Source organism: Alnus glutinosa, chromosome 7 (assembly GCF_958979055.1).
Source record: "Alnus glutinosa chromosome 7, dhAlnGlut1.1, whole genome shotgun sequence".
Classification (NCBI taxonomy): Eukaryota; Viridiplantae; Streptophyta; class Magnoliopsida; order Fagales; family Betulaceae; genus Alnus; species Alnus glutinosa.
The window spans coordinates 26,876,686-26,895,254 of NC_084892.1; the positions used below are offsets into that span (position 1 = coordinate 26,876,686).

Genomic DNA, 18,569 nt, shown 5'->3' on the forward strand with positions numbered 1-18,569 from the left:
TGGGATGTTGAAAGTGGTAGGTAAGAGGAGGATAACACATTAAGCTTCGACCTACCACCATTGCCCTCAAAAGTTGAATGGTTGCATTCTTGCATCTGTCAACGTGTGATCTCATCCCACTATGTACTATGCACTCCAAATCTCACAACTCAAGTGAAAGATTACATTGTGACCCCGGGAATTGTCCGTATTGAACTCAAATTAGGAAAATAAGAAAGGGACGTTGTTGAGGTGACCAAACCACCCCCTTTGTTCGATATGAGCCGTACATGTAAAATGAATGGCCCCGATAAATAGTATTGCACCTGGTCCAATATGCTAGGTACTACAAAGGATCTCAATCATTAGAATTGGATGCAAACCTAACTGATTGTCTCATTGTCCCACCAAATTTGTAGGATTTACTGTTTAAGAGACAAGAGTTAAAATTTAGAAAGTGATGTAGTGAAGGTGTGTAGGATAATAGAAGTTATCTACAATAATTTCAAAGAGATGATATTTATATATCTCGTATATATCTTTTGTATATATATTTTTTAAAGGATATAAATTTTCTACAAATCGGTTTGTAGGAAATTTCCTACAACCCACATATAAGAATGATATGTGTCCTTTAGCATGTGAAAAACACATTTTTTTATTAATAGCATTAATAAAAAAACATGTAAGAAACACATGTTACACATTAAAACATATGTGTTTCTCACATGTCACTCTTATTTTGAATTGACAGCTAACAACCAAAATGCCTATTTGTAGAATACAAGTCAAAACCTTAACCCTTATAATATTACAGAAAGAAAATACCCTTAAATGACCTAAAAAACATAATAAAATTCGTTAAAAAAAACCCTAAAATTAATATCTTGCCGCCGCCTCTCCTTCTGGGATTTTTTTTTTTTTCCAAATTATTATGGGGTCCTGGATTGTGAGAGCTAGATAGATAAGAGTTAATCTTTAGAAAGGGATTGAGAGAGGGAGACGTTTGACCTTAGAAAGGGAGTATTTTTTTAGGGTGCTCGCTTTTGGTATAGGCTTAAATCCTCTCTCAATAAATAAGGTATAATAAGTAAAATATTTAACTCAAATATGAGATAAATTATGGCGTTAGGGTTCAAACTCATTTTCAATAACTGAGACCCAGCAAGTGAAATGAACTCACGATCTTTCATGCTATGTTAAATTACTGTTCATCTAAACAGTTTGAAAAAATAAAAAATAATGAACTTAATCATTTAAATTAATATTCTATCATATTTTCTTTTTGTTCTAGGGATTAGAGGCCTATAATCCATGATTATAGGCCTCTAATCCCAGGATAAAAACTTTATCAATCGGACCATAATTTTAGCTTAAGTGCTGTAAAAAAAAAATTATAAGAAATTTTTTGTCATTTTTTTGACGGTCAAAATTTTCTGAAAAAAAGAGAGTTGAGTTAAATTCAGACTATTGAAAAAATTATAAGAGATATCTTGTAAATAGCACCTAAGCCAAATTCATGGGACCAAACCATCCTTTAAAGATTTGTATATAGGTCATAAATGGGCCAAACCAAGCTAAAATTATTGGAGCTCAAACATAGGGCTTGAATTACCACTAACCCATCAGTGCAGGCTACTGGGCTGAAGGCGGTTCAAGCTTGACCCAAGTGTCCCCAATTTAATTTTACCTTATGCATTGAATTAATCATGGGATATGTTATTTATGAAAAGTAGTGGCTTATATTCTAGTAAAATTTGAATGGAGAAAAAGATTAAAAAAAACAAAGAGAGATTGATGTATGTTTTCAAGGGATTAGGATCACTGACATCTTTTAAATAACTCTAGATTAGAATTATTAAAATCTTGATAATTATTTTTAATTAAATATTTCAAACTTTATAATCTTAATATTTAGCATCTCTAAAATATCTTTAATTTTATACTAATTTATTATATCTGACTAAACTAGTTACTAAAATGACACAATTTGAACTGTCCAATTAAAGAAAGCAATCCGAGATAAATATAAACCACCATAATCTTTAATTAGTTTTCACTTTAATTCTTGTCAATTGGTTAATCTACCATTTTTTTTTTCTTAGTTGATGAGTTTGACATGATTGATTAAATGAGTCGTGTGCGTGTTGACCCATCTACTAGCATACCCTTAACTCGACATGAAACGAACTTGACCCATGAATTACCGCCATGTGTTTTTCTTTTTAAAACAAATCCATTACCACGTGTTAGAGTACTCCCATTCAATTATGCATTTTCTCATTTTACCCAAAATGGTTAAGAAAATGCTTAAAAGGCCCTCCCATTGGATTAGCCATCCAAAATGCATTTTAGATTTCAAGTCCATTTGTGAACAACAAATCCATGTAGTGTTTATTAATTTTTTTTTTCTCTCTCTTTATTGTCCATTTTGCTGTTTGGGGTGGCCGAGTTTTTTTTAAAAATGTTTTTAATTTTTTTTTTTAATTTTTAATTTTATTTTTAATGGAGCATATGACACGTGTCCATTTCTTAAGGGTGTTGACGTAAATTTCTATTAATTTTTAGACGAAAGTTAGATAGAGGTACCATATTTATTTGTAGCCATAAACGATGTATTATCTATCATACAAAATATATATATATATATTTTAATAAGATAGAAAAGGAATTTAGATAAAGTGTATAATAAAAAAGGGAAAAGTACACATAACCCCCTCAAACTACCACTCAATTGTCAATGTACCCCCTAAACTACCAATTGTGTCAATCTTCCCTCTTAAACTACCGGAAAATGTCAATGTCCCCCCTAAGACCAACAAAAAGACAAAAATGACCCTAATTTTTTTTAAATAAGACAAAAATATCCTCATAAATTCAAAAAAATTAAAACTAAAACTAAAAAACTTAAAAAAATTAAAAATTAAATTAAATTAAATTAAATAAAAAACGAAAAAAAAATATTTTAAAAAAAAAGAACAAATTTTTTAATTTTTTTTTTTTTCAAAAGTAAACAAAAAATAACTGATTTTTTTTTTAAAAAAAAACAAATGAAAAAAAAATAAAAAAGAAAAACCAGTTTTTATTAAATTAAAAAACGAAAAATAACAAATTTTTTTAAACAAAAAATAACTGAAATTTATTTATTTAAAAAAAAAACAAATGAAAAAAAAAACCAGTTTTTATTAAATTAAAAAACGAAAAAGAACAATTTTTTTTAAAGAAAAAAAAAACGAAAAAACAAAAAATAACCAAAATTTATTTATTTATTTTAAAAAAATAAAACAAATGAAAAAAAAACCAGTTTTTATTTAATTAAAAAATCGAAAAAGAACAATTTTTTTTTTAAAAAAAAAAAAGAAAAAAAACTGAAAATTATTATTTAAAAAAAATAATAAAAAACAGTTTTAATTTTTAATTTTTTTGTTGGAATAAATTTTTGTTATTTTATATTTTTTTAATAATTTTTTTTTAGTTTTTATTTTATTTTAATAATTTTATGAAGGGCATTTTTGTCATTAGGGGGACATTGATATTTTCTGGTAGTTTAAGGGGGGAGATTGATACAATTGGTAGTTTGGGGGGTACATTGATAATGATGTGGTAGTTTGAGGAGGTTATGTGTACTTTTCCCAATAAAAAATTATGGCAGTTAAAATAGCTCACCAAAATAAAAAAAAATAATAATATTTTTTTTTTAGCTACTTTGACTCTACAAGAATGCTTTTACTCAAGTCAAGTGTACCGATCAACGGTAGTGGGTCCTCTTAGATTCACAGTGGGGCCCGGATTTCAGTTGCACCAAAATTCCCGCCCCTCCTCTTTCTCACTCTTTGATATCGTACCAAATAAACGTAACGGCCAAGAGCTTCAAACTTGAAACAAATCTTCTTAGCCTAAACCTAAAGCTCTCTCTCTCTCTCTAGGTAGGGTTTTCTTCACTCGCAATGAAAGCTAATCGCAAGCTCAAGAAACACGACACGTCGTCAAAGGTAAACCCTATCGCTCCGTTTGTTTCCCGAGAAAACCATTCGAAAGAGCTAGAAGGCAATGTGAGATTCTGAATCTCACCGGGTTCTTTACATTTTTTTTTTTGTTTTGATTTCGCAGCTGGTTTTGGAGGAGATTATAGGGTTGACGACGAAGAATGGGAACGGATTGGCTTCGAACATCTCGACCGCCAAGTGTGCGTACGTGGCGGGGTGTGTGGTGGTGGTTTACGATGTGGATTTGGGCACCCAGTCGCATCTCATGGTGTCTCATCGAGTGCCCAAGCCTTTGAGCTGTGTCGCCATGTCACCGGATGGGCGATTCCTCGCAGCTGGAGAGGTAAAAATCGAATTTTGTGTAATAAGCGTTTGCTTATGAGTTATGATTTGTGATTGTTTTGAAAAGGAATTAGAAGCACTAATTCTAATCCAGAAACACTGATTCATGCTCCAAAAGAAGATATGTTCATGGTTTCTGGAAGAAGTTCAGTTAGAGATTGAAATGGTTAAGACAATTCAGAAGATGATTGTGCGTGCATTTCAATCCCATATTTTAGTAAGGCTTTTGGTAGTAATTCTTGAGGCTCCTGGTGGATGTATCTGCTGGGACTAGAGAAAAATATTAGAACCTGTAATGAATTTGAGATGCAAGAACATATGAAGATGTTAATTTCATGTTTTCAGGAATATGATCTTAATTTAACCAACTGGGTCCTTAGTCAATCTTTCAGTTAGCTAAAAGATTTTTGTTCCTTTTATCTGCTTTTTTTTTTTTTGTTATTATTTTATATATATCAGATAGACTTGGGAATAGCATATTACTTACTTCTATGCTGTTCTGTACGTGTATGCCTCTAATATGGTTCTCCAGTCAGGGCCTCAACCTGCAGTGTTAGTGTGGGACTGTACCACTCAGGCTTTTGTATCTGAATTGAAAGGCCATCTAAATGGGGTTGGATGCATTTCTTTCTCACCTGATGGTTAGTCACAACCAATCTACTCTTGGTTTGTTTTGTGTAATACTTATTTCTCTTTATTATCTATGTTTTTCATATTTCTTTAATTGTTCCTCCTTTTAAACTATTTGAATTTTCTTTCAAAGGAAAACATCTGGTGTCTGTTGGAGGATACATATACCTTTGGAACTGGCGGAGTGGGATGTTGATTACTAAGCTTAAAGCAAGTTCATCTTGTTCTGCTGTCTCTTCTGTTAACTTCTCATCAGATGCAAAATTTATTGTTACTGCTGGGAAGAAGCACTTGAAGTTCTGGACAGTCAGATCATCTCCTCCAAGGAATCGCTTAAATGCAGGGACAGTGTCGCTGGCAATGCATGGAAAGCCTGTTGACCTTGGACCTCAGAAAGGAAGCTCATTTGTATCTGTCACATCCCATATTTTGAGTGGCGGTAGTTTTGTTAACGGTGAACAGGCTGGTGACTTTTTTCCTATATATGCATTGACGGACACAGGTTGGATTCGCTTCAGATTCAGTCCAATATTTTCTATGTATTCGAGTTTTGGCTGTATGACCTATGAATCGTATTCCTTTCCCATTGTTTACAGGTGTTCTGTGCCTTATACATTCTGGATTTTCAGTAAGGAAATCAGTTGATTTGAAGGTATGTTTGGCTGTTTATCCCCTTTTACTTTCATGACAGATCCAAGGGTGCCAATTTGTGTCTACAATAAATTGGAATTATTTTGTAGAAACAGGCTATATACTTTGCTGGTTTAGATGAACTCATAAAGTCCCTCATTGGAAATTGTTCTAAATTAAAAAACAGACAACCTTATAGTTTACCTGTTATCTCAGCATAGGTTTTTCTAAAACTTTATAATATAGTGGGTACTTGGATGCCCAAATAAAGAAAAGGTCCTTGTTAATTGAACTTTAGAATTGTTGGGTTTTCAACCATGCTCAATAACATGAGCGTTCATTGATATATATAGACTGATTACAAAAGACTTTGAATCAAACACTAACTCTGATTACTAGGACTCTCTTTACATTAGACTAGAACTCATCTAGCTTTATCTCTTAGGACTCTCACTGTGAACATAGAAGTAGAACACTAGAAGGACTCTATCTTATCATAGAACTCTCTCTTATCATATCTACACTAGAACTTCGGATAGGAGATGTAGTCCTATCACTTGTCTTCCGAATAGATTGCAACACACAAGACTCATATTTGGACTGAGTCTTGTGTGTGAGTTGTGTTAATACCCTCCCGCAAGATCAACGGGGGGGAGGACACGTTGAGCTTGGAACATAGAAGTTGAAACCGGTTGGAGACAAGTGGTTTAGTAAGCACATCAGATAGCTGATCCGAACTAGGAATGAATCGAATATTCAGAGACTTATCAGCAACAAGATCTCGGAAAAAGTGGAAGTCAATTTCCACATGCTTGGTACGCACGTGGAAAACCGGGTTGACCGACATGTATGTAGCTCCAATGTTATCACACCACAATGTTGGTGTAGAAGAGAGACCTATGCCAAGGTCTAGAAGGAGGGCACGAATCCAGAGGAGCTCTGCAGTAGTATTAGCAACAGCCTTGTATTCAACTTCCGTTGATGACCGAGAGACAGTTGGCTGCTTGCGTGAGCTCCAGGAGATCAGATTGGAGCCAAGAAAAACACAGTATGCACCTGTGGAGCGACGATCATCTGAGCAACTAGCCCAGTCAGCATCCGAGTAAGCTGCCAAAGTTGTACTCGAGGTGCGATGAAGAAGAAGACCATGTGAAGGAGTATGCTTCAAATACCGAAGAATCCGTTTAACTGCCTGCCAATGAGGTTTGAGTGGTCTATGCATGAACTGACACACTCGATTGACAGCAAAGCTCAAATCAGGACGAGTGAGCGAAAGGTATTGCAAGGAGCCAACCGTGCTCCGATAAAGGGAAGGGTCTTCCACAGGGTCACCAGTGAAGGCCGAAAGAGTGGAGGAGGAAGCCATGGGAGATGTAACTGGTTTGGCCTCAATCATATTGGTTTTCTTCAAAAGATCCAAGATGTACCTGCGTTGGGAGAGTAGAAGACCAGATTTAACCTTAATGACTTCAACTCCAAGAAAATAATGAAGATCACCCAGCTCTTTCACTGCAAAGTCAGTACTTAGAAGCTGAAGTAACTTGGTAATGGCAGCAGGAACGGAAGCTGTAATGATGATGTCGTCCACGTAAATAAGAATATACATAGTGACATTCTTGTTCCTATAAATGAAGAGAGAGGGATCGGCCTTAGAACCCACAAAGCCGAGCTGCAATAGTATAGTGCTCAATCGAGAAAACCAGGCTCGGGGAGCCTGTTTTAAACCATAAAGTGCTTTCTGCAGTTTACAAACATGCTGAGGACAATTGGGGTTGATGAATCCAGGAAGTTGCACCATATAAACATCTTTAGACAGAAAACCGTGAAGGAATGCATTCTGGATGTCAATCTGTTTGAGAGGCCAACCTGATGAATGAGCAATAGAAAGAACAGTCCGGATTGTTGTAGGCTTAACAACCGGACTATATGTCTCGCTATAATCAAGGCCAGCTTGTTGATGAAAGCCTTTGGCAACAAGTCTGGCTTTGTGGCGTTCAATTGAACCATCTGCTCTCCGTTTGAGTTTAAAAACCCATTTACAGCCGACAACATTATGAGAAGACTGCGGAGGAACTAAAACCCAAGTCTGGTTTTGAAGCAAAGTGTTAAATTCTACTTGCATAGCATTCCTCCATTTAGGAACCATAATGGCTTTGGAGAAGCAGGTCGGCTCTACACCTGCAGATTGAGTTTCTACCAATAATACCCAAGGAATAGGATACCTGATGGTGCTGTCCGTAAGCTGTCTCTGTTGAATAATAATATTCATGGATTTGGTACACATTGGATGAGTTCGGACAGGAAGGTCATCCGAGCCAGAGACTGAACTAGGCATGCTTTGTTCTGCAGAAGAAGGGGGAGAGTGACTGGAAGATGACATGGAAGGAGAAACTATTACAGGATGTGAAGGTCGAGTTGAGACAGAGGATGGAAAAATTATAGGAGGAAGAACTGAAGCTGGGGCAAGTGACAGAGACTCGGTGGATGAAGTAACAACAGCAAAGGGGAATCTATTCTCATGAAATACTACATCTCGTGAGATATACATTCTTCCAGATTCAATATGAAGACATTTATAGCCTTTGTGATGGGAACTATAGCCTAGAAAAACACATTCTTTTGAACGAAGAGAGAATTTGTGGGAATTATATGGACGTAGGTTAGGAAAACATGCACAACCGAAAACTTTAAGAAACTTATAATCAGGAGTACGATGAAAAAGTTTCTCAAAAGGAGATTTGTTTTGCAATAAGGGGGTGGGGAGCCTATTGATTAGATAGCATGAAGTTAAACATGCTTCATCCCAATACTTTTGAGGGAGATGATTGTCGGCCAAGAGAGCCAAAGAGATGTCAATTAAGTGACGATGCTTCCTCTCAACACATTCTTGTTGTTGATGTGTGTGAGGACACGAGATGCAATGAGAAATACCTATAGATTGAAAATAGGTATGTAGATTGCGATATTCGCCACCCCAGTCAGATTGAATACTTTTAATTTTGGAGTTTAGTAAGCGTTCAATCATGACTTGGAATTGAAGAAAAGTTGGCATAACATCGGATTTTGACTGAATAGCAAACACCCAAGTATAACGACTAAAGGCATCAATAAAAGACACATAATAACGATTTCCATTAAACGAAAGAGTTGGGGAAGGTGCCCATACATCTGAGTAAATTAAATCTAAAGGTTTAAAAATCCGGGAATTGGAAACAGCAAACGGCAGTTGATGACCCTTGGCTTGAGGACAAGTAGTACAAGGGGAGGCTGCCTTATTGGGAAGAACTGGAAGCTGAAATTGATATAGGACACGGTGGACAGTGCGAAAGGCAGGATGTCCGAGATGCTTGTGCCAGTGAGCAGTGGAAGTGCGCTCACCTAAGAAGGCTTGTGTGATTGGTGGAGAACTGGATGAAGGACTGAGTTGATACAACCCATCCTTAATGAGGCCTTGATGGAGGATGGTCCCTGTTTGAGAGTCCTTGATCACAAAATGAAATGAGTGAAATTCAAAAAAGACGGAATTATCAGCAGCAAATTGTCTAACCAAGAGAAGGTTTTTGCAGATTAGAGGGACACGAAGAAGCTATTTAAGAATAAAAGACCGACGAGATAATGATAAAGATACATAACCAGTATGAGAAATTGGCAAACCTGTTCCATCTCCTACACGGATTTGATCCTGTCCAGTGTATTCCTCATGTGACAGATTGAGATTCTGGAGCTCATTGGTAATATGATGAGTGGCCCTTGTATCAGGGTACCATGTGTCCTCAGCAGGCAGAATTGGGGACGAGTAATAAGCCTGAGGTGAAGGCTGTGGAGAATCAGAGAAGGAAGAAGACTCTTGCCTCTGATAACAACGAAGAGCTGTGTCCAAGCTTGCCACAAATCTGGCGTGTGGGGCAGGAAGAGGATGCAGCATCCTGAGAAAAATAAGAGCCTCGTCCACGATTGTTGTTGAATGAACCACCACCACCACGATTATATGGTCGGCTACCACGACCACGAGATCCTCTGCCCCTAGCCATGGGAGCCCGAGAGGAAAAATTTGCCATTGGTTGTTGGATGTCAAGAGTTGGAACCTGCTGCTCCAGGCGCATCTCATGAGCAAGGAGATGGCCGTATAACTCATCAATGGAGAGGGGATCAAGCCGGGTAGTAATTGAGGTAACGAAAGGGTCGTATTTGGATCCAAGGCCCTTGAGAAGAAACGAGACACTCTCAAAGTCGTTGAGAGGCTGACCAGCAACAACCAGGGTGTCACTAAGGGTCTTAATAGTCTGGAAATACTCTGTAATTGAGTTATTTCCCTTCTTAACAGTGGCGAGTTGAAAATAAATCTGCATTACTCGGGCTCTAACCTGAGAAGCAAACATAGTGAGCAGAGTTTTCCATAAGGCTGAGGATGTAGCACAACCGACGGCATGCACTACATATGGTTCGGTAAGAGTGGAGATAAGGATGCTGAGAATCAGTTGGTCCCTTTGGCACCATACGAGATAGTCCGAGTGGACAATAGTTGCAGAAGCTCCAGCGTCGATACTGGGATTTGGTATTGTTTGAGCCGGGGCTGGATTGGAGCCATCAAGGAATCTGTAAGAATCTCGTCCCTTGATATAAGCGAGGACTTGTGTCTTCCATGCCATGAAATTTCCTTTAGAAAGCTTGATATGGAGATTGGGGTTCATGTTTGGGACGGTAAAGACAACTTGCTGGGAGGTTTGTGTTTGGGGTTGAGTGGTTGTAGAAGCCACAGAGGCAACAGAAGAAGGAGAATCAGAATCAGAATCAGAATCAGAATCAGCCATGAATCAAGACGTTTGTCTATGAAAAGGCTCTGATACCATAATTGAACTTTAGAATTGTTGGGTTTTCAACCATGCTCAATAACATGAGCGTTCATTGATATATATAGACTGATTACAAAAGACTTTGAATCAAACACTAACTCTGATTACAAGGACTCTCTTTACATTAGACTAGAACTCATCTAGCTTTATCTCTTAGGACTCTCACTGTGAACGTAGAAGTAGAACACTAGAAGGACTCTATCTTATCATATCAGCACTAGAACTTTGGATAGGAGATGTAGTCCTATCACTTGTCTTCCGAATAGATTGCAACGCACAAGACTCATATTTGGACTGTGAGTCTTGTGCGTGAGTTGTGTTAATACTTGTCATGGTGACAAAAGTTGCATGACAACAACAAGAGTGTTGTTGGTTGTTTGTGCAACAACCTAAGAAAAATACTAGCCAGATCTATGCTATCACTCCAAAATGAATAGTCAAGTTGCAATTGGAACTCCCTAGAATCACCTATAAAGCCTAGTCTCACCTACTAAGGAACCAATGTGAGACTTACCACCCATGAACTCCTTTATAATCCGTTTCCTAATGTGAACTTTTTGGGGTATTACAATTTCTCCTACTAAAATTCCTGATGTCCTCATCAGGGCCTACATCATGCAGTGCTTTAGCGCCACATGGTGTTATTAGGTTGCATTGATATTATTTGTAACGACTTAAGAAAAATGTTAGTCACATCTGCGCTATTACTCCAAAAAGGCTAGTCAAGTGGCAATTAGAGGTCTGTAGAATCACTTATGAAGCTCAGTCTCACCTAATAAAGAACCAACGTGGGATTTAGCACACATGAGCTCCTTTATAATCCACACACTCCATATGGGAATTCATCTTCCCAATGTTTGACTAACTTTCTTGGGTGTTACAGTTTGTATTAAATGATCATGGCTGTTTGAACTGCACTGGATGGAACATTTTCATTACTTGTTATTAAAATCAATTGTGTTATTTTTACTCTTTAACTTTTCCATAAATTTCAAAATATATAATTTCCAGGCTGGAAAAGGTTTTGCACTATCTGCATCAAACAAGCTAGTTGCATGTGCATGCAGTAATGGAATAGTACAACTCTTTGCCAGTGAAACTCTCAAATATGAGGGAAGTGTTACATATTCAAAGGACAAAACAGGCCAAGGAGAAAGTGATCTTGTTTGCTATACTAAAGCTGCTGAAAAGGGTGTTCAAGTTTTGGCTGCTCTTCCAGATGCAATTGCTTGTCAGTTTTCGACCTCAGATAAGCTTGGTGAGCATTAAGCGTCACAATATCTTGATCATGAGACTTCGCCTAGACTTGCACATTAAATATTTGATGTTTTTGCTTTGCCAGCTGTTATTTATGAAGATCATAGTCTCTATATATGGGGCATTTATGATGTGAATCAGGTGACTACTTTATTAAGATTTTGTCTTATGTTCTATTTATTTTTCATTTGTTATTCAGAGCCATCTTGAAAAGATTGTTTATATTTCGTGTGGATTTCTTGATGCTCAAGTTCTAGCCCCCAAGTGTGCAGAGGGACAAAAAGAAAAAAAAAAGTTGTAGGGCCCAAGTTATTTTTTGGAGCTTATACATAGATCACGCTCACGGCTACAAAACCTTTCTGTATCTTTCTAGGCAACCCGTTGTTGTGTGCTAGTTTCACATTCTGCGTGCATATGGGATATCAAGAATCTCTGTTGTGAAAACATGCATGATCCATCTCTTGCATGTGTTGCTAGAGGTTGTTCTGGTGGAGTTTCTTTTGCGACATGCTCAGCAGACAGCACTATAAGGTTGTGGGATCTTGCCTTGCAACCTGATTCATCAGAAGATGCTGCGAACAGTCATTTTCTTAATACAGAACCAAAGGGTACAACACATTTAGGTAACTGTCATCTTTGTGAGGCCCTGCACATACATTTGCAAACATACACAAATAGACATGTGGATATTTTTATGCTTTTAAGCCAAAGAGTAGCTTTATTCATTTCTTTCAGACCTTATCTGAATTTTGTACTTCTAGCTTTCTGATTTTCACTTCACATGCCTTGTGCAGTAAGTGCTGGGATTTTTGAACGTGATACTGTGGAGGTGGGTGTTAGCACTCAAGGATTTCGGTCATTGGCAGTTAGTTCAGATGGCAAGTACCTCAGTGCTGGTGATTATGAGGGAAACCTTCATATCTATAACCTACAAACTTCTGATTATACATGCTTTCAGGTAAAAGCTAGGCACCTAGATGCCATTTTGAAAGATTTGTGCAAAAATAAAGCAATGTGAAGACACAGGTTATGCTTTATATGTAGGTCTAGTGCATCTTAGAATATATAAATTATTGGCGATTCTGGCAGGGTGCTCATGATGCAGAGATCCTCTCATTGAGCTTTTGCATGTCAAGCAGAAAGGAAGTTGTTTTTGAAGAAGTCATGGATAGCCAGTCCTTCCTTGCATCGGGGGGCCGGGATCGAATGATCCATCTTTATGATGTCAAAAGGTCTGATTTCACCACTTTTTAGCTATTTCTAGCGTGTTAGATATGTGTGTTAATAGGCTTTTTTTCACGCCAGGAATTTTGATCTTATTGAAAGTATTGATGATCATTCAGCTGCTGTGACCTCTGTTAAGATTGTTTGCAATGGCTCTAAGATTCTCAGTTGCAGTGCTGATAGGTATGTGCCACAAGTTCTGTTTTCATATGCATTATAGAAGCTTTGGAGCCATAAATTGAAATGGTTATAAGAAAGTGCCTGAAAAAAATGATATGAAGTTAATATTTTTTATTTTTTATTTAATTGCATTAGAAACAAGCCTGTGGTGTTCTTCATGGCATTTGAAATGGCTTTACTTTTTTGCAAATGTCTTTTCTATCATTTTAAGATCTCAAAAAATGATTTGTGTTTATTCATTTATTGTTGTTATGATGATGTTCAGTTGGAATTTTATGATGCCATTATAATCTCATGTTTATGCTTCAATTCCCCAAAGGGAGGATAATGAAATGATTACTATCTTTCAATTTTCTACAAATTGGGAAACTAATATATTAAAGGTGGCATCAAAATGCCTTCTTTATGTTCTTCATAATGCTTTCTCTCATACAGGTCTTTGGTGTTCCGTGATGTTGCTATAACTGATGGTGGTCATAAGATTTTGCGTCGTCATCATCAAATGGCCTCTAATGGAACTGTGTATGACATGGCTGTAGATCCAACAATGGAGACTGTTGTTACAGTTGGGCAGGTAAAATAGAAAATATAGATTTTATATTATGTTAAAATTGAATTAAAATGGTGCTAGAAGGGCTTCCCCTTTCAACTTCCAGAGCAACCAATCAAACTTTTCACATGTTAGTCATGTAAATGAAAATTCAACTGGTTAATTGGCCTCATAATACGACTGGCAGATTGGTGATACTCTTTGAATGCCAGTATATGGAATTGATGATCTAATTTTTTACTCATAGGATAAGAAGATAAACGTATTCGACATTGCTGCTGGAAAGCTAATTAGATCATTCAGGCCTGATAAAGATTTTGGAGACCCAATCAAGGTGAGATATGTCCTTGGCTAGCAAGTGTTAGACCACCATCATGCCCTCATGCTGAGACGTAATGATGTTTACAGGTTACTATGGACCCAACCTGCAGCTACCTGGTCTGCTCCTACTCTAACAAGTCTATTTGCATATATGACTTTCTTAGTGGAGAGATGGTCACACAAGCCATGGGACATGGTGAAGTTATAACTGGTGTCATCTTCTTACCCGACTGCAAGCATATAATCTCGGTGAGTTTCTGTTATGCTTAATTCATTTCTGATAACATGAACCATGTGAATGGATACATTCTATGCTAGCTAAGTGAAGCCTTTGTACTTCTTGGTTAGCTCAAATTTACCCCTGCCTATGTACTCTTCATATTAATGTTCAAATGGGATAGGAGGAAACTTTACATCCTGAGCAAACTAGTCTTTGCATTCTTGGTTAGCTGCAAACTTCTATTTTTTTGTTCAAATGTGGTCATTGGCATTTGGCTGGTTTACGGTCATGGGTTATGCCTAATCCAGCAGTTGATTTGTTGGCATGTTGGAAGGAGCATTTTCAAAGACATTATTAAAGTGGCAAACTTTGGAAGGTAATCCCCTTGTGTATCGTGCAGTGTACTTAGAGGGAGAGGAACACAGAGAATTTTGATGGGTGTGAATTATCCATGCTGAGAATTTCTGTTCTTTCATTCTCTCTATGACTGGATAGTAGTTAGGAGTTGTATCTCCTACTCAAATTTGTGGGAGTTTTATTAATCTTTTAATTTTAGATTTTAGCTTTTCCTTTGGTTGTTTTTCCCATGTACTAGGTTGTGCTCCTTTTTACGCATTTTTTTCATAAACTTATTGCTTAAAAAAATTAAGATGATAGCGATACATGTTAAAAGTTCAAGACTGAAGCAGCTGATGCTGTTAGGCTTTCATTTTTTCCACCATGTATGCACTTGTAACTTTACTGATGCATTCAGGTAGGTGGTGATGGTTGTATATTTGTATGGAAAGTGCCTGCTCCTTTGTCTTCTAGGATGCTACAGAGAATGAAGGAAAATTTAGGTCCATTGAGCTTGGCTCAGCCAGTAGGTTTTAGGCAAATATCGTTTTACGAAGAGGAAAGTAAGCAATTCAGAGTCAATCCTGAAGATGTACTGTTGCCAGAGAACTCCAACCAGATAGGACAAAGAATGTCTCATCAAGGGGGGCCTCGAGAGATCTCAGCATTTAAATTTAGTGTTTCCAGACTTCCAAGATGGGCACGGGCCAAAGTAACAAGCTCTAATATTGTCCCCAGCGATCTTAAGTTCAATTTACCCCAGGTACTTGTATGCATGATTAAGTCGCCAGAATTCTGATTTCTTTGAACAACCAAGTTTCTGTTCTTTTACTCATTTTTGTGTATTTGAGCTCTAGCAAGTTATGTATTTATTTTGTTCTGATTTACTTCCTGCTTTGTCATGCTTCCCTCTATGCTAGCAAGTAGACCAGAAGTATTTCTCTCATGCAGTTGGTGATGGCCAAGGATGTGCTTCTGTGTCCCCTGAAGTTCAAATTCCATCTGATCACAATATGGGAGACACTGACTCATGTATCAGTGGCTTGTCCAAAAGTTCTTCCATTACTAACAGCAGTGAGAATTCCCCAATGCCTCAAGAAACTCCCAGGTGAGCTTGCAATGGACTATATCTGTCTTCTACATGTTAGGACTTACGATTAATTTTCACACTCATGGTATTACAAATACATTTCAACAGCTTTGGCATGGACAAGCGTTGGCTCTCCATTTACACTGTGTGTCTGGATCTACTTAACTCACCAGAGATGCGGACTTTAATGGACAGAAATATGTCACTGTCTTCAGCAGCTTTGAGTAAGGCCAAACCTTCATGTTCACATGATTTATGTCTTTAGTAACGCCAGACCCTTATATTCCCTTGGAATTTCAATGTTATTCTAGTTCTGTAATGTTGACATGCTGGTTTCTGATATGCAATTGCAATTTTAACTAACTGAAAAGGAACCAAATACACAGTATTGGATGCAATTTTCACTAATGCTCCGTTTGTTTCAGCGTAAAATGATTTCTGGAAAATAATTTCAGCATTTTCTGGTGTTTGGTAGGGGCGAAAATAATAGTCAACCGGAAAATGATTTCTGTTTGACCAAAAATGCTTAGTAAATTTCGGAAAATGATTTACGCTTTTTAAAAGCGTAAATCATTTTCCGAAGACGCCTGACGCAGTCGATCTATTTTAAACGGCACAGTCGACCTTCACGTTCAAGCAGCCGACCACCATCGAAATATTGCCGGTATCGGAATCCAACATCCGGTTAATATCGCCGGAATCTGGCGACAGAATCCGGCCACCTAATTATAACTATCTATGGTCTTGCATTCACTATTTTGAATTTATAAGAGCAAAAAAGAACCAAATACACAGTATTGGATGCAATTTTCACTAAATTCAAAATAGTGAATGCAAGACCATAGATAGTTATAATGATAATAATTTTAGTCTGTGAATGGGTCTTTTTTTGCTCTTATAAATATGTACTTCTTTCAGAACAAGACAGAGGTGAGATACCAAGTAATAGTCAGTGCTCTTTTGGGCACGGTGATCAACTTGGCATAGATATTACAAGTGAATGTCATGAGGCAGCTCCTTGTGATGTGGCAGCGCAGCTGCATTCAGTTAAAACTGGAAGTGAGGTGCAAGCAGATATGGATGTTAACACTTGCCACATGAAGTCTGAAGACACCGATCTGTTCAGACAACACTTTGGCAGTTTATCAACGACACATAAGGTTAGTGATCTCGCATGTAACATTACTATGTAAGTCCAACCAACAGAGGTTTTGAAACTGTTGACTTTTAAGGCAAAATCACGTCTTAAGCCATTTCTTGTGAACTTTGGAGAAACTTGTACAGTTTTTATTTTTGGTATGTAATTAGGGTTGAGTTTCCGCCCCGGTTGAAGAGAAAAACATTGAAAAAAGCACCTACTAGTTGTTAGCATTAGCTTTGACTCAACTAGACCGTGCAAATAAATAGTCAGGACACTGGTGTTTGTCTGAAGATAACAGACTTCAGAAACTTTTTCTTTTTTATTTCTACTTAAGGGTATTGTATATGAGCAACCATGATCTCTAAAGGAAAGGCAGCCATACTTGATTATTCAAGAAAATTTTGAGCCACAGAAGTCAAGAAATGCTATTTTATAAATGAAAGTATGAATGAAATTTAACAGAATACCTGGATAGAGTTGAATGGCCCAGGGAAAAAAAAAATCATAAAGTTGACTCTGAATAATTTTGATATGAAGCTCTGAGAGTATTATATTGATGTTTAGCATTTATAATGTCTTTGCACAGATAGAGAGAAGGGAATCATCAGTGAGGAGAAGGTACTCCACAAAATATGTTGTCCATCGCGATTATCTTGGAGATTGCAAGAAACTTTTTGGCACACCAGCTCGAGATCTGGCTAGTAAAACCCTGCATTGCCAGGAAGAAGCTACAACTCATGTCACACTGAAAGATCCATTATTCCGTGTCTTGGAAGAACAGAAAATGGTAGGTGTAAAGAGGTCTTTCTATTACTAGAATACAGACTTTGTTTTTTTAGTTGAATCTAAAATACAGACTTGGCACAGGTTTTGTTGTCTTGTAACCACATATCATGAAGAGGCTTTCTGGGGAATGCTAAAACTAGAACTAAAGATTTCATTTAGTTGATGATTGTCTATAAGATTTTAAACTGTCAAAATTTTGTCTATTTAGATATAGTCATCGGTTGGTACTAGTGACCTATAAACTATATTTATTGTTAGCTCTGAACCGTCTTGACTATCCATATTGTTTTCTGAGAGCTCTGTTATATTACTTGAAAAAAGACAACTACGGATGGATCAAATGTTGATGCTCATATGTTGATGCTATGGTGCGAATTGCAGGACCTGAAGAACTCAGCCCAAAGTCCGCTGAGCCCAGATTACAGTTCCATGGAAAGTGAATTAACCAACTGCCCTGTCACAGGAAGTTCAATAAACAACACCGAATTGACAGAAGGCAGAGACCAGAAGGAAGGTGCCCCAAAAGGAAGTGACGTCCAGGAAAGAATAATTGCATGCAAGGAAGCTTTACTCAGTCTGGATGCTGCAGCTGAGAACGCAGTCCATTCATTTTCAACCTTAGGAATTGTGGGTTCTGGTGAAGAGTTCTCAGGAGAAGCGGGAGCTAAGTTATATGATGAGGCAGCTGAACTACTTCAATCAATTGCAGAGAAAGTTGATACGGTTGCCAGATTGGTGCACTGTAGGAACAACGATTCATGTAAAAGTAGAGTGGAAATTTCAGGATTTCAACCTTTGCTAGGAAAATTTGCAGAGAGTGTATCACAAAGGGTTGTTGAAATACTGAAGGAAAACCTCCGCACTAGTTAGTCTGTTGGTTTACTTAACAGAGTAATGTACAGTGTTTGTCAAAATAACCAACCACCTCTAACCAAGTGGTGGCGAAGAGAGAGTCTTGTAAATAAACACCATGTAATTGCTTTGCTTCCCTACTTCTCAGGGAAGCTGGGGAATAATTCTTTGGATATTTAAAGCACATACCAT

General features: G+C 37.3%; 1 protein-coding gene across 1 annotated transcript; it reads left to right on the forward strand.

Annotated features, from left to right (window-relative positions):
* The first annotated feature begins 3,833 nt into the window (after nucleotides 1-3,833).
* Nucleotides 3,834-18,569, forward strand: LOC133873810 (uncharacterized). Its single transcript, XM_062311581.1, has 20 exons — nucleotides 3,834-3,971; nucleotides 4,090-4,308; nucleotides 4,840-4,948; nucleotides 5,071-5,439; nucleotides 5,534-5,589; nucleotides 11,432-11,678; nucleotides 11,763-11,818; nucleotides 12,051-12,300; nucleotides 12,472-12,635; nucleotides 12,767-12,909; nucleotides 12,983-13,084; nucleotides 13,517-13,655; nucleotides 13,879-13,965; nucleotides 14,040-14,201; nucleotides 14,927-15,271; nucleotides 15,429-15,616; nucleotides 15,707-15,822; nucleotides 16,517-16,758; nucleotides 17,326-17,526; nucleotides 17,907-18,569. Exons 1-20 carry the CDS (start codon nucleotides 3,927-3,929, stop codon nucleotides 18,393-18,395), a joined length of 3,729 nt encoding a protein of 1,242 aa, XP_062167565.1. The 5' UTR covers nucleotides 3,834-3,926; the 3' UTR covers nucleotides 18,396-18,569.